At 28.9% G+C, this 16753-nt stretch overlaps 1 protein-coding gene across 3 annotated transcripts in view; it reads left to right on the top strand.

The window, feature by feature from the left end:
- The first annotated feature begins 934 nt into the window (after positions 1-934).
- LOC113520062 (sodium/hydrogen exchanger 9B2-like) overlaps positions 935-16753 on the top strand; it is a 29429-nt gene continuing 13610 nt past the window's right edge. The window contains exons 1-7 of one of the 3 annotated variants that reach the window (XM_052900938.1): positions 935-1274; positions 1783-1849; positions 2432-2535; positions 8312-8549; positions 9633-9802; positions 12001-12215; positions 13504-13675. In XM_052900938.1, coding sequence (XP_052756898.1) covers positions 1250-1274; positions 1783-1849; positions 2432-2535; positions 8312-8549; positions 9633-9802; positions 12001-12215; positions 13504-13675 — 991 coding nt within the window. In that variant the 5' untranslated portion in view covers positions 935-1249. Of the gene's footprint in view, positions 1275-1782; positions 1854-2431; positions 2536-8311; positions 8550-9632; positions 9803-12000; positions 12216-13503; positions 13676-16753 lie in introns of all 3 variants that reach the window. The other 2 variants (XM_052900937.1, XM_052900939.1) reach the window with 2 other exon arrangements.

Here is a 16753-nt window from a genome sequence, read left to right on the forward strand (position 1 = left end):
ATTACTATGAATGAAACAAAAACCTAAATGTAATTTTAAACAAATTTCCGTTTAGATAATTTTAAAAAGATCACCAAATATACAAATATTAGGTCTGCCCAGTATCATTACTCATGTCTTATAAATCATATGTGCTTAATCTAGAGTCAACTATTTATTTAAATATCTATAAAGATTTTCAAATTATAGCTATAACTGCTGATTACAAACATAAGATTTTGAATTTTCTTATTAATTAATTAATCTTAGAATGTAATAGAGTATTAAGAATTTTTAAAATCCCTACTTAAACGGGAGATAATGATTTCAGGAAAGCGTAGCTGTATATTTCTATACCTGGCAAACAGCTGTGATAAATACATACTTATTTCTTCAGACATCTAAAAGATTTTATAAGTATTTTATGTATACATGTGAACAGTATTTATATATTTTTATGTATTTATGTAGGCGTTTATATGCATGTATGTACGTATGTATATGTGTATATATATGTGTGAGTATATATGTATGTGTGTACATGTACTACATATATATATATATATATATATATATATATATATATATATATATATATATATATATATAATAATGAGTAGGGATAATATTTATATTATTATATGTATCACATCTCCCATATTTAGAACTAACAGAATTTTTCATCGTGCCTCCCACCAAATTGTTTATAATTGCTCCTCTCCATCCAAAGGTTGCCTGGAAGAGATCGCTCTTAACGATAAGGTTAAGGCCCATTGTTTTCTCATATTGATTATTTCTTGTAATTATTTATATTTATAATAAGTTTACTGTTTTAATCTTTTGGAGGAAACAATAATGATAACAATATATCTATAACTATTCCCATAAATTGTAGAAAAAAAAAATTCCCTGATACAATATATCTTCATATTGCAATAATAATTAAAAGCTACACTGCATATTACAGATAATTAATTCAATTCCAAAAAAGGTGTGCTCGCCCTACTACTGTCATTTACTTAGTTTGATGAGTGATTAATATGTTCTGTATTATGGCAATTGAACGCAATGCGCATGCGGCGAATTTTATTATTAGCGGGACGCTTCACAAGATTACACGGGCCTACTGGCGACTTTCAGAATGAAGTAGTCTGTTCTTTTTATACACATTTACTATGAACGTACGTCGCAAAAACGAGCTCCTATCGTGGGTGACGGTCGCTATATAAGACAGAGTAATTTACGTGATAAAGTGTATAACAGAGTGAAAATGATAGGTAACGGAACTGTAAACGGTGAGTATTATCATAAAATCTTTGTATTTGTGATTTTTCAAACATTCCCAAGTACTTTTTAACAAATTATATAAGTTACAAACTATCTATATATATATATAAAACTCTATACAAAAAATTTGCTGTGACTGAAGTAATAATATATAGTATAATAATAATACTCTCATATTATATGTTACATTAAATACATTCTACTTTACATTAATTTACAAATAAATGTTATATAAAAATGTCAGAGAACTTTTAAACAAAATTATATATTTTTTCTTAACGTGAAAAAAATTTACAATATAAATTGATTTTCGTGCTACAAATTCATTAGATTTAATTTCTAATTTCTTCGAAGTTCATATTCATATATATTGATATTCATTTATTCAATAACAACCATACAATTGTGTTTGTATACTAAGCTACAATATTTTATAAAAAAAAAAATAATGAAATAAACAACAAGTTCAAATAAATTAGGTGAATAAAAGGCATCATTATTATTTTGTGATTTTAGACAGAAATAATGCTGATACGAGTATACCATACAATGTAACAGCTTTTGAAATCGGTACCTCCAAAACGTGAGTAAGTAATAATTCCCTTAATATTTTTTATATATATATATAAAAGTATGTATTAATTGAGAAATATATTTCATTAAAAGAAAAGTAAGCAAAATAAAAAAAAAATACATACCCATTTATGTATTCTTTTTATATAATAGCTTTGTCAAATTCACTTGTGTGCAATCCGTTTACCGCCATTCTCGTGACTTCCACGAAACTTTCAAGACAAGACAAGAGAAATCTCATATTTTAGGACTCAGCATTTTTGACTGCGTGTATATCTGTCAATCAGTTTTATATATAGGTACAAATAAAAGACACCAGAATTTAATTTAAACAACATTAATGAATATATGTAAATATTAATCACTATTACTGTATTCCACGGCTTAGCCCGCGTAAGTCAGTACATAAAGTATCCTATGGGCTAAGTTAGTATATAACTTACCCGTTTACCAAATTTCATTCAAATTCGTTTAGTAGTTTTTGCGAGAAAGAGTAACAAACATCCATTCATCTGTCCGTCTTTACGAACTATCGCATTTATAACATTAATAAGATTTTAAAACATATATTAATCTAAGACTTTTTATTCAGGAGTCTACCCGAAAAAGAGAAGGAAACATTGTTTACAAGATTGGTGAAACGCGCCATTCCTTCGATTTCCGAAACAAAACAATACATCGGCGTTATCATATGTGGTATGTCAATAACTATTATATTTTGTAAACTATCATTATCATCATATCAGCCTTTGTTTGTCCACTACTGAGCATAGGCCTCCCTCTTAGATTGCCAAAAGGAATAGAGCCATTTCTTATCGCAGTTTACCGTTGGGGGAATTTTGCCAGAAGTTGCCATGCTTGGCAGGTGAGATAACCGCAATTTGGCGTTTGGCGATATTTTAAAAGGGACGCTGCTGCCTATCCCTCGACTATTAAGTTCCCATAGCCCCTCTTACAATACCCACGAGGAAGAAAGGGGTAACCTACTGTATGCCGGGACCATACGGCAAATATTTTTTACAACTATATCTTTGCTATATCCAACTATATACCAAATCTTATAAATTGTTTTAATAATATTTTTTTCAATGTAATTTCATTTAATAAACTATTAAAAATCATAAACAAATAACATCGGACATTCTTAATATAAATATAAAAAACTTACATATAAATATGAAAAACTAAACTAACAAAGTGCAAACAAATACAAGCACTCATATTATATTTGTACCAACTTACAATCATCAAAATATGAAGTAATATAACTAAACACCTTAGAAATATAGCATTATACTAAATGCATGTTGATAAACTGGTAACGTTAAAAATTCTAATTTTAAATAAAAGGAAAAAAAAATTCTAAATTCATTGATTACAAAATCGATACCAGAACTTATTTACACTCACAGGCAATTTCTTGCAGCAAGGTACTTTTTAGTATATATGGTCAGCACTCAATTAACTAGAACAACTACAGTCAATAATAGTTAGTAGGAACTTGACTGTAAGGACCAATCTCAGATGAAGTGTAAAATTCAATAGAAAATTGGCAAATGTATGTCGGTGAATTGTCTTCATTCCTTTTCTCGTCTCTCAGGACCTTCTAGGAGTTAACACATTGTCATTTTATTCCGATAGCATCCAAAATATGAAGCCTTTTACCTTAATATGCCATATTATTTTAATGATCTATATCAGTGGTTTTTCTGCTTCCACTAAAGTTAATCGATAAACCAAAATTCCAAAACGTATTGATTGACTAATAAATAACAATAAACAGTCGAAAATATACTAGACTTAAAATAAGGAGTCCCATAAAAAAATAGCTGAGTACAACAGAGGACTTTAGCCTTCTCACAGTGGAAAGTGTGCATTATGTCACAAAAAAAAGATAACTGAGTGTGCTTTAAAAAAAAGACACGGTAGAAAAGAAACGGCATTTATTCAGTAACACAATAAATTACTTGTACGCAATTATAACATATAAGATTAAAAAGTGTACCAACTGATAAGTACCTAATACTTCCGTAGAGGGGGGAAAAGATTGTTAATAATGCGGATTACCAGTCCCATTGCTAGCTATATACTTTGTCAGGTTGACCTGCACGCAGTCCCCCCAGGAAACCATCGTGCTGAATTCCAGGTATATTCATCACGATGGGCTAATTGACCTGCATTTTCATTCTTACCTACCATCCTTCACTGGTGCGTGTGGTTCCATTAGCGTATACCGTTACCGCGGGCGAGGTTACCATTCCATTATCATCAATTTTAAAAAATGAAATATTTTTTAAAGAGTAAAAAGAGAGTAGAGTAAAAAAATTAAAAATAGTACATTTTCTCAATCAAATACGAGACAGTATTATAACCATCATCTTCTTCTTCTTCTTCTCAGTCATTATCTGTCCGCTGCTGAGTATAGACCTACGAGACAATATACGAGTATTAAATATGTCTCAAATTGAGATGTCAATAACTATAGTTCCATAAAATAACCACATCATTTAAATTTAAATATTAACAATATTTCTTACTATTTTTCTTTTTTTACGTACAAAGATCTTTACTAAATTGACATACTTATTTATCATCAAGGACAAAATAACCTTGTTTATTTTTTTCAAAATCATGAATTACGGTAGATACAGTCAATGTTTTTACTTGCATTTATTAACGCACATGTTTTAAATACTATCACATACTTATCTTAACCGTCCTCTGTTTAATATAATTTATAATTTGGAAGTTGTTTCGAACAGAGGATAAGCAAATTACTCGTATCATGTAATGTAATGTTACATGAATTACTATACCTAAATAAAAAATAATATGTATTACGCACTCATTAGATTCTGTATAAGTTATTATAAAATTTTACTAATTAAACTCCGTTATATATTATAATTTATTAATACTAATTATTTATTGATGCTCCAAATTTATTCAGCAGTCTAGGCACCTAGTCAGCGATCTAGACCATTTATTTCTATCGGTTTCCCCACAAGTATATAAGAGTGATATTTTATACCACCTATATCTACTCGTATCATTGAAGCAGGAATACGGATAATAGGAATAAACGTGATGATAGTAAGTAATTACCGCCTTTCGCGGGAAGATCTGTACCCAGTAGGGGTTATTTATTTTTCCATACTTTTTTTCTATGCCAGAAAGGCGGAAAACAAATATACAGCCTGTTTGATGGTAACCGTTTACTGTAGCCTATATAGTTACTGACCCTGAAGAAATTCCTGTTCCTGTATAACTTAAATGGGTTGCAATATTTTAATAGAGAGGGCATCTTAGACTACTTTTATTCTAGTATTTCCCAGTTATGCGTATGCAGGCACTAGTGAACACTGGTAATATGTAGATATCAGTAGTGTTAGTTCAACTCCTTACTAGTCGCTGGTTTTTGTTATAAATAAATTTACTAGGAACTAGGATCCAGAAGATGTATACTCACTTAGATAAGAATTTAAATGAAAATAAAATGCCGTGTATTGATGTGTATATATTGTGTAAAAGCACAAAAGAACATTCAACGAAACAAAAGAAAAACAAAAAAGTATATTACAATAATGAAATACTTCGTATTACGCTTTTGTTCGTGTTAAATTTATTGTTTATTTATTGTCTATTTATTGTTTTATTATTGTTTACCCTAATTGTATATCTAATTCAGAATCTTTTTAATAAACCCGTATACGAGTACTTATTTTGTACGTTAAAATCATTTTACTTACTTTAATAAAATAGCCTGCAAATTACTTGCATAAACAGCGTACTCACGGACAATACCTATAGAACTGAGCAGTTCTAACTTATACATAATAGGAACAAGTAAGTGAAGTTTCTCCCTGCCTAACAAAAACCAATAAGGCCTTAGGAATAAGTTGAATCTTCTATAAATTTTTAATTATTAAGCACATGTCAGATGTACTTAATAATTATTCACATAATAACCCAAAATCACTCAATCATTCGTCTCTCTAATTGACGACGTAAAATAGAGTACTTATGTAGTTGTTGAAACTATTTCATTACATTAAACTAAGATTACAGTGTTGTGTTACTAATTTGTAAGAACTGTACTTCAGGCGTATAGATACTGTTTCATCTTCATTAAAAGTCACGCGCTTGGAAAATTAACTCATAGCTAAGACATCTTTATTAACTTTCATGGACTTCCAACAGCGTTGCATTCTATATTAGAGAATTATTAATAAGCTAATTTGAAGTCTCTCGTTTATTGTGTTTATACTACAATTAAGTATACCATAATATCGCAATACATATAAAATAAAAGAAGAATTCTCAAGACTATAATTTTATTACTTCTTATTCTACATATATTTCATCAGGACAACAAAAATTTCTTATAAAAAGGTTGTTTTTTATTTTTATTTTTTTTGTTTTTTTTTTCTAATTGTTCCATAAGGTTTTTAAAGGAATCCATACAGGAGTCTTTTATATTAGGCAATATTTTAATTTAATAAGATAAAGTCAAATATAATGTTAATAAATAATAACTTCTGGGTCAAATATTCCATTTTTACCCTGAAGTGAAGCTAGTTCAGCATCTCACTCACAACTCATCAAATTAGACTGTTACATTGTCATGATCAGCTTATATTAAAATTCATTTTCTAGACAGCGATATCCACTAGTATCTTTGTAAAAATCTGGGGATACAACACTGAATACCCAATTACATACATACGTGTTAGAATCGACTCTGCGACCTCAACTTGGTTTTCATATTTAAAGATGCAATATATTAGGAAAATATGAATTTACTAATAGCTACCTGCATATTTTTAAACATTTTTCACTTATTTGTTCAATAAATAGATGGATTTTACCACAGTCCCAAGAACTCTTTCCTACCAATCATCTTACCAGTCAGTCAACGTACTCGTACATGTCTAGATGGAGCAATACGTCTCAAATTGTCATGTAATCATTTAGAATATGCTAAAGCCGTTGAATTACTGCTTGTTTTTACGCTATGATATTACTTTACATTAACTATCCTCAAAAGTTCACAAACACAATAAATTGTTAAACATGCAAATGATATGATTATGGCGATAATAGAAACGCTTACATTTCAATGATAAAACAAACAGTCCGTGGGCGCAAGCTACTTACTCTCTACTTGTATTTTCAAGCACGAGTACAAACTTTACCTTGTGTATCCATTAACAATTCACCTATCTTACAGAAATTCACTATTATTATATAAAGTAACTCATGAAAAACCAATATCTACAAATGTTGGTAATTTAATATTAAAGCGAAACAGTTATTATAAGATCATTATATCATGAACAGATTTCAAATCTTGTAACGAGACATTAATTAGAATTGACGTATAGATTAGCAAAATTGTCTGTTCATTTTATTTTCTTTGTACAGCTATTCACATTAAAAATAAAGTGTTTTTTTTTTATCTCTAGTAACTAATTTTCCCACCAAGCACTCTACTGAGATTTCCTTTGCCGATGGAATCACAAAAAGCTAAATGAGTCTCTCAAACGATTTCTGCCTTTAGGGGAGTCAAAGTGCAAATGAACACTCCACTGTAGTTCTCTTTTAAAAGAAGATAAGTAAATAACATTTTAATTCGCATTTAACTTAGAAAATAAAAAGAACAATAGTGTTATAGTTTGTTTAAACAACTTAATTAAAATTTAAACAAGCGAATAATTCATTATCAAAAATCGATAAATATATTGAATTTTATGCTTTATTACATACGAATGTTTCATTCCCATAGTATTTTTGTGATAATTTCTACAAAACTTGGTTATCTTTTCATTAGATTTTATTATAACAGGCTATATTTAATCCAAACTAATTAAAATACAAGTAGATAATATATGTAGAAGATGTATTCACATAGTTAAACATGTCAAAATAAAAATTAATTAAATAAAAAAATATTTTACTCGATTGGTATTTTTTTTTATTTTATAAAGTTCCTCACAACTTTATTAGTAAAAAGAACTTTATTAAGAATAATTTTATATAATTCATTGATAATTACGATGGCGTACATCTCTCAGATAAATATGGTTCGACCAAACCTAATGGTTTTATATCATAGTACTATATTTGCATAAAACTTGGCTATTTAGTTTATTTTTATGGTTATCAGAGCAAAGAAAATCAATATGTATATTGTACATGACTTACATGTTTTATGAATATATTACTTTTATAATTATTTAAAACTATAAAACAAATCTAAAAATATAAAGGTTTATTTGGATAAACTTTACATACTCCATGATACCGTGTGGGGTGAAGGCCCCTCTGGGTTTATTATGTAACACCCATGCTCATGTATAGGCAACGGTTACTATCTATCAGGCTCTACGTTAACTTGTTTGTCAATCTATGTTGCACAAATAAACCATTATATGTTTATTTATATAGTAATGGACACGTGGTTTGATTTCAGGTTTTACATTATGGGGAACATCATGGTTTATGATGAAGAATATTGTGCTACCTGGAGGTTTCGTGTTCAATATGGCTGGCATTGCAATAGCTGGATATGTATTGGGACATACTATAGAACGATACACAAAAATCACTCCAATGGTGGGAATGACTTTAGTTGGTGCTCTATACAGAAACTTTGGCACAACAAATTATTTAGAGTATCCAGTTGCAGATAGAATAGATTACCATTTAAGGTTTGTCTCTGTTCTTTCACTTAATTATGAGAATTAATATTTCCTTAACCTTTTGACTTCGTAACGAATGCTTAAATCTTGTGTCAAATCGGCAATTTTATATTACAGATAACGACTTAATATCTTTAATATTACGAGTAATTTTATAAAATTGTAAACTGTTCTATATTCGATCTCTGTTATATTACTGTATTAATATACAATTAGTGGGCAGTTAGGTAAATGAAAAAACTTACAAACACAGTTTTTCTGTAGGATAAATACCTACGACTGAGGCGATTAGAAGATTAAAATTTAAATATATTATGTGTTATTAAGTAAATCACTACAATAAATAGGTATTACATAAAGTAATAAATACTTAAAACGACAATTTGTGGCGAAATAAGGGAAACACATATTTATTGGTCAATAGTGAACAAGTTAAAATAGTGGATGATGACTAAATCTGTACTGAACTAAAATACAAATGTTATTCGATACTGATAAATAGTTTGTGAATAAAATATAAGCAATATAGTCGAAAATCGCATATCATATACCTTGTGAAAATGAAAAAAAAAAACATTAGATTAACTATTGCAGGATTTTCCTTGTAACAGAAACGATTGCTAAAAAAACTAAATAAAACGAAAAATACGATTGCAGTGCCAAATTCTTTTTCCATATTTTAAAACGGCTTACAGCCACCATTTTTTTTTATTTATAGCCATATCGCTCAGAATGCTGTAAAACTCTAACGATACTCCATACATTGCAATCTGTCGAAGCATTTATATATTCTGATAAAACAAAGAAACTTAAATACATAGAATCTGAAATAATAAATAGTACTAATTCTAGTATGGTATAATAGTACTAATATCTAGTAGATACTATCAATTGATACTATCTACTAGACAAAAATGTAATAATTCCTGGCAAACCTATCCCAGGGCATAGAAAATATCAACAATTCTATACCAGAATAATAAATACATTTGATTTGCCATTTTAGTAACAGTAACCATACAAATCAACGTAATTGAGATACAATCCGTTTGCAACCAAATTGTAAGAACAAAGAACGGCCTTTGCTTTCAGACGAATTTACCCGGTAATTATCCTGACTAAGGGTCCGCTTACTTGGAATTGGGAATACATAAAAAATAATTCAGTTAAAGTTTTTTCCTTGGCCACTTTGCCATGGATCGTGGAATGTTCGTCTACTGTATTCTTCAGTTACATTCTGTTGGGCTTCCCATGGTATTGGGGTAAGATATTTTATCTATTTTATTCCTGTATTATGTTACATTTCATAACGCTCGTGTCTCTACTGTCAAGTAGCTGGGTTTGTTTATTGATATTTAGGTTTGAATGCTGATATATGGCAGTTAAATACCAGGTATAAAGGCACAGAAACTCAGATATGGTGACACAAAGGGTGCTATGGACATCCCAGTATGACCTGCAACACCTTCATGCTAATCACGTTTATATGCGATGGTTACTAAAGAATCACCTATAAACATGACTACTTTCTATGTAGTAAACTGTCAATATCAAATAGAGATCTTACTGATCCTGGTTTGTAAATATACACATACAAAAAAATATGTAATGCACTATACTAAAACAAACTTCTTTTCACAATTACAATATTAGTAAAGATTACTGGAAAGGATTTAAAACAAAAACAAAGCTTGAACAATTCGATAACATAATAACAGTGCCACTTGAAGTCAATTCTGTAAATTATTGAACCTTAAAATTTGATTATGACAAGAAATTTACTGGTAAAGGGGTTCGACTAACAATAATATTCACATTCAGGTACCATTATTGTCCTAATAATATTGGCCTTATGATTCCATAAAACGTTTTTATTGCATAAATAGAAATTTTATGTAAAGAATATGTTTTTCATTTATACTGATGTCGTATTATTTTGTTTAAGAAATATAAATCGTAAATAATATCTTTTATTATAAAAAAATAGTTCAAGTCATTACTAAAATGTAATTGTACTACATAAATTAAACTATCCTTGCTAATATTATAAATGAGAAAGTTTGTTTGTTAATTTATAGCGCCATGACGGCTTAACTAATTACTATGAAATTTGGTATTCACGTGTGTGGGATGGAGAACGATATAGGCTACTTTTTAACCCGGCCAATGAAAATATCTCAGTCATGTAGACGAAGTCATGGATAAAAGCTAGCTATTATAAAAAATCATTAATGTATTTAAAATCAATAGAATAAATAAGATAAAAATTCTTAGTTATGTTTGCTCTTAAGATAATAAAATTAGAGGAAAAAGCCACAAACCCTTAGTTTTGGCTTTTCCCTGTAATAATAAAAAATAAAATAATGACTTTAGTTCCATGGTAAGCAATAAGTAAATAAATAACTATAATAATAACTCGAAATTTCAAAACCGATGGCGTGTATAAATAATAAAAACATTTTAAGAAAGATAGTGAAACAAATCACGAGTATTTTGAATAACATTTCATAGTCGATATAATAATAATTTACAATTATCCTTTTCCTTAACATTTTACCTGTAATATCGAGATACTTTAAGCTTCGAAACCAACAGCTTAACGTGCCTCCGAATCATTATTTGTACTCAGCCTTGTGACAAATATTTGAAGAGTAACACAATATTTATTGATACCGAAATCAAACCTACAAGCTGTTGTATCAAAAACATGAAATTATCACTATAACTTATGGACTAAAAAAGAAATACCGCGTATTACCGACCCTAACGAAACGTCTTTACCTCTTTTTATTATACCAATTCCCATGTCTTTTATATCATGATGAAGTTTAATTTTACAGTAAAAATACAAAGATAAACCTAAATATTTATTGAATACTCGTATTTCTGTAAAGCGCCATGTAAATATTACACAATATAGCTTCATAATTACAAAGACAGGCTTAACCCCACTGTCAAAAAACGAGAGTTATGTTTTTCAATTGTATGTTTGTAAGCCCGAGTCTTTGGCGCAGTAGCTGAGCTTGGTAACAACATTAGATAGAAAAGATTATCTAATAATCAAAAATATTATCCCCATTGTTAGCAACATATTCTATAAAGTCAACTTCCATACGGTTGCCCTGGAAAACTGACTATTCCTCAACAATTTGAAAAAAGAAGTTAACTGATCGGACTTCATCCTCAACTATCATCCCCTACTAATATTTCACTACTATACACCAATAGCGCACGTGGGATGGGTTTACTATTCCATTTTTAAATAAAAAAAATTATCATTTTAAGTTATAAAATAGGCTTCCTGTTAATTATAAGTACACAACTACAATTTAAAATAAGTTAATTTTTGTAGTACCTACATTATAACATCAATTTATAAAATTATCATCATCATCATCATTATTATTACTATTTCATTTGTTATAAAAAAATAATTTTAAATTTTAAATAAATCCTTCAGGTTTACACTTAGGTGCAATATTAGCTTCAGTGTCACCGGCAGTCGTAGTACCAACTGTGAATGCACTTAGTAAGAGGGGATTGGGTGCGAAAAATCAGATTGCACAGCTGGTCGGCAACGCCGGTGGACTAGACACCGCGGTCACGGAAGGCGTGTTCGGAATTATCAACAGTGCCATATTTTATGAATCGCCGCTCTCCTACAGAATTACGAAGGTAATTGTAGGAAGCGTGATTGTCTTACCTTGTAATGTGATGGAAAATCACGATCTCATTTCATTTAAATAGATTTTACATTGATGTTATAATGAAAAAATATATTAGATTAAATCTATTTGAATTTATAACGCGAAATCGTGTCTGATAAATGGCAGCATCATCATCATCAAATTAATATGGAACCAATATGGTAGTAAAACTTCATATTTAGTCGAAAAAGTATCAAAATTCGTTTACAATTATCGATATAATCACAAAACATAACCACACAAATTATACATGAATTTAAGAATAATGGAACGTGATATTAAAAATATACCTGAACAATATGTGTTGGTTTAAAATAATAATGTATATGGAAAATGAACGAGGAAATATTATGCTGCCAAAATATTAAATGAATTGCTACTTTAATAGAGATAAAATTTTTATCTCAATAAAGATTCCATGTTAACAACATAAAATGAGACCACCATACGCTATCGACCACAAAAAGAATTACCGAAATTCATACAGAATTAATGAAAAATTCACAAAAAATCTTTTCAGCTTTTGTATTGTTGTTTAAATTTTTATGTACTTATATTTAAATTGAATTTTAAATATAATCACATGAACACGAATTCAATATTATTATATATTTTTCTTTACTTAAACCCTGGTAATATAAATAAAAGCATATTACGCTAACCATATATTATTATAATGGTGATAATGTTTATGATTATTCTTTACTAATTTAACACTAGGAAGTCAATATATACCTGCATCCTAGCACAGCTCAAATAAAACTTGAATGAGTAACATGTAAAACTCGTATATTACTTTTTTCATATGTCAATGCAAATAATATCAATAGATTCTATATCACAGGTACTACCAAATAAAACCCTCCATCTATGTTCTACATACTCAGTTGTTTTTATTCTTGGCTTATTTCGAGAACAATCCTAAAAAGTCGTTGTACCGATTTTTTAAATATTTTCCTTGTAAGACATTATGTAAAATAATACTATGAATATTAAAGATTTATATAACCGTTCGTAAAAATTCAATCATCTGTAGGTAGCTACAATACTGACGAGTAAGATAAACTATATTTTAAGTAAAAAAAAAATCAAAATCTACTTATCTACTAGTGCGAATCCGGAGCGAATTGCTAATTAAAACCAAAAATTGTAAGCTTCATTGAGACCTTGATTTTCCATCACAATTAATTAAAGTGAAAAATGCATTAATAAATTTTTTACGTTGCAATAGCTTTTACATTGTAACAATATCACAGGCAATATTAGCAGTATTTCTTGGAATTGGCCTTGGAATATCATGGGGTATACTTGTTGATGTCATCCCAGATCAAAAGGATATCTACGCGCCTACTATTCGAAGTCTGCTCATATTCGGAGGCGGACTCTTACTCTCCTATACTGGTGGCTTCTTTGGGTGGGGTGGGACTGGTAAGTATGAAAGTACATCTTACTCTTACTAATATAATCAAATTTTACTAGACATTATCTTTATATTGGAGATATTTAAATTTTTTTTTTTATTTTTTATTTACGAGTATCCTCTTATGGATTCAACTAATTCATGTATTCCCTTCTAACCAGCTCTATTCCAGGCTATATTTTTGACTTCCCTCTACGACATGACACCTATTATTTCCTTTATCTGTCCTATATAGTTATTTCTGAATCTTCCCTTTCCTTAAACAAAAACTTATATGATTTTAAAAATAGAAGCCAAACAATATTGTTTTAAAATTCTTGTGTGTCTTTTTATCTGTACATTATGTCATATATGTCTATGTATTTCTGTCTATATATTATTCTGGCATTACACAAAAACTACTACAGCAAATTAAATTTGGTTTTTATACTTGTATTTCTAATCTAAAAGTCTATCTTAAAGTCCGGTGCACGAGTACATTTTATCTTGATACACCGTCTAGAAGTAACCTACTTCTAAAATCCACGGGTGCTCAGTTGCGTGCAAAGGCTATTTATGTAACTATATATATAAATGGTTGACTGTTGATAATATAAATATAATCATAGTTGTAATATAGATATATTTAAGCGTAGAATGCGTTTGCTATTGAGTCTTTGTACTAACTCCGTAAGGAGATGTTGTGAAAATAACAATAGATACAGATGAACTAGAAATCATAAGACTAATATTAAGGAAGAGTTCTATCATTAAAATTAAAAATATATTTTTCTGCTGGAATATGAGTCAAAAAATGACAAAAATATTTAGCTTACCCATATTCACATGCCAGTTAAATATTTCAGTCTCCCTAATGTTCTATTACTGACTTACATATATTTATATATAATTGAACTAGTAATAAAAATAAAGATTAAACGAGAAGTAATTATTTACTTTTCCTATAGTTGTGGGGTATCGTTGAAAAGAAATTTGAGAACATAATTGTAATGTTACCTAAAACGGCGATAAAGGAATCCCTATAGAATCACTGTAATTATTGTTCTCTTATACGTATAAATCAAACTTTGAAAATTACTAAAAACAGATCACTTAATTTATTACTTTTTGCTTTTTTATCTTAAAAAAAAAAAGAAGCTCACAACTGAAATCCCAGATGGATTATTTCAAGGTCGTTCATTAGTTGACTGTTACTATTATGGAGACCGTATCAATCGATTATTCGTTTAAATCCGATGTGATAGGGAGAGAGGCTACTTGTCGCTGTGTCGTTTTCATTTAGATTACTCATAAGTATTTAATATCATTGGTTTCATGAATCATAAGAGATAAGAATTTAGGTAACGACTTAGATAAACTTAGTATAGTAATTTACGTAAATTATCTCGACATTAGTTCCCATTATTTCCCTATTGGAGACAATAGGAAACTGTTAACTTTTATACTTTATGGTTTATGAACCATCTAATACGAAAGTCTAAAAGTTAACAGCCAGAAATTTAAATCCACATAAAATTCTTGGTGTCGACCAAATTCAGCTCTTCGGGAAATTGAACCTCCTAACAGACATTAAAAACTTTCTATCTATTTCAATGAATAACAATAATATACTACAACCCAAAGACGGTATCTTATTATTCATTAAAATAATAAGAATAACTGATTTAATCTATTAGTTTTGTATATCTATCTACTTATACAACTATGATTTAGAAGGTGTGATGGCAAGAGATGGCTCTATTTAGAATAACATTTGAGTGAAAACGATATTGAATAGAATACTATTATAAAATAAACGTAGCATGAAATGGACCTTACTACACCGTAAATGTTGTCTTAGGAAGTTACTATTGCTCTTTGTTGTAGAACCCTCAGAGTGGTATAGTCCTGTTTAATTTCACAACAATTAATATATCTATTACTGCAATATAATTTTCACATTTGAACATGGTGTTAACGAAATAATCATCGAACCATCATGCATTGAACGTTTAGCGAGTATTTAGTATAGACCAGACTATAGACAAAATACAAAGGTGGTACAGCACAGAATGAAACTGTTTTAAATCAGTTCAACAAAATGATATTAAAAATATCTGTAATAATTTGTTTGAAAAAATAAAAAATCATATTATACACAACAATTTAATCTACTACAATATTGTGCATTCTCTTTTGCATAGTAACAAAACAAAAGTAAGATTTATAATCTATTACTTTTTTCTTTATTGATTGTAAAAAATATATATTGCTAATTTTTAAATTCTCTGTTATCTTATCTCAGCCTGGCATCAAGGAACGAATTTATACCACTGGACCTCGACAATTCTTAGTATAAACAAAAGTCTTATCAGACAGGCCATTTCGACTTTAATGGTATGGTTTAGCTGGTTACAGCAAGAAGCAATGGGTCAATGGCTTAACAGATTACGTTGAAATATCAGTAGACAAATTTAGGTATTTATTTCATTGTTAAAGTGCGTATATATTTAAATATTTGTACAAAAATCACGCGTCAAGCAGATGAAAATAAATCTTATTCAATATGTGTTATTAAATTAAAAATTTAAACATTATTACAAACTCAAAGAACAAGGTTATCTGAAAAAATATTTACATTATGTAAGACAACCTAGAAATCATTAGTAACGGAGCTCTTGTGTTCTCAACGAGACAGTGACTCCGATCTTATCAGTAACAACAACGTTATTAATGAAATCTCATGATAAGAACAAGAGATGCTACTGTACATGATATCAAACAAATACATAAACTATATTAAACTCATAATTTCACAAATTAGTCTAGAAATAAGATAATAAATGTAATATCTTTTTTTAAAAACAACATACCACAAATTAATACCATGTCCAAAAAATATTAATAATGTTTAAAAAAATAATTAAAGATCATCTACGGGCATAACCTATAAATTTCATTTATTAAACAAAATCCTCAACATCAACCATTTTACAGTTAAAACAAGAGTTTTCAAATAAGTAATTTGATATTCTTTATACAAAATTGATGAAAACAATAAATTGTTTCGCACCTAAAGTAACAATAATTAAAATTACTGGCACTTT

The sequence above is a fragment of the Galleria mellonella genome, unplaced genomic scaffold, assembly GCF_026898425.1.
Source record: "Galleria mellonella isolate WM207_F2 unplaced genomic scaffold, CSIRO_AGI_GalMel_v1 utg72, whole genome shotgun sequence".
Lineage (NCBI taxonomy): Eukaryota > Metazoa > Arthropoda > Insecta > Lepidoptera > Pyralidae > Galleria > Galleria mellonella.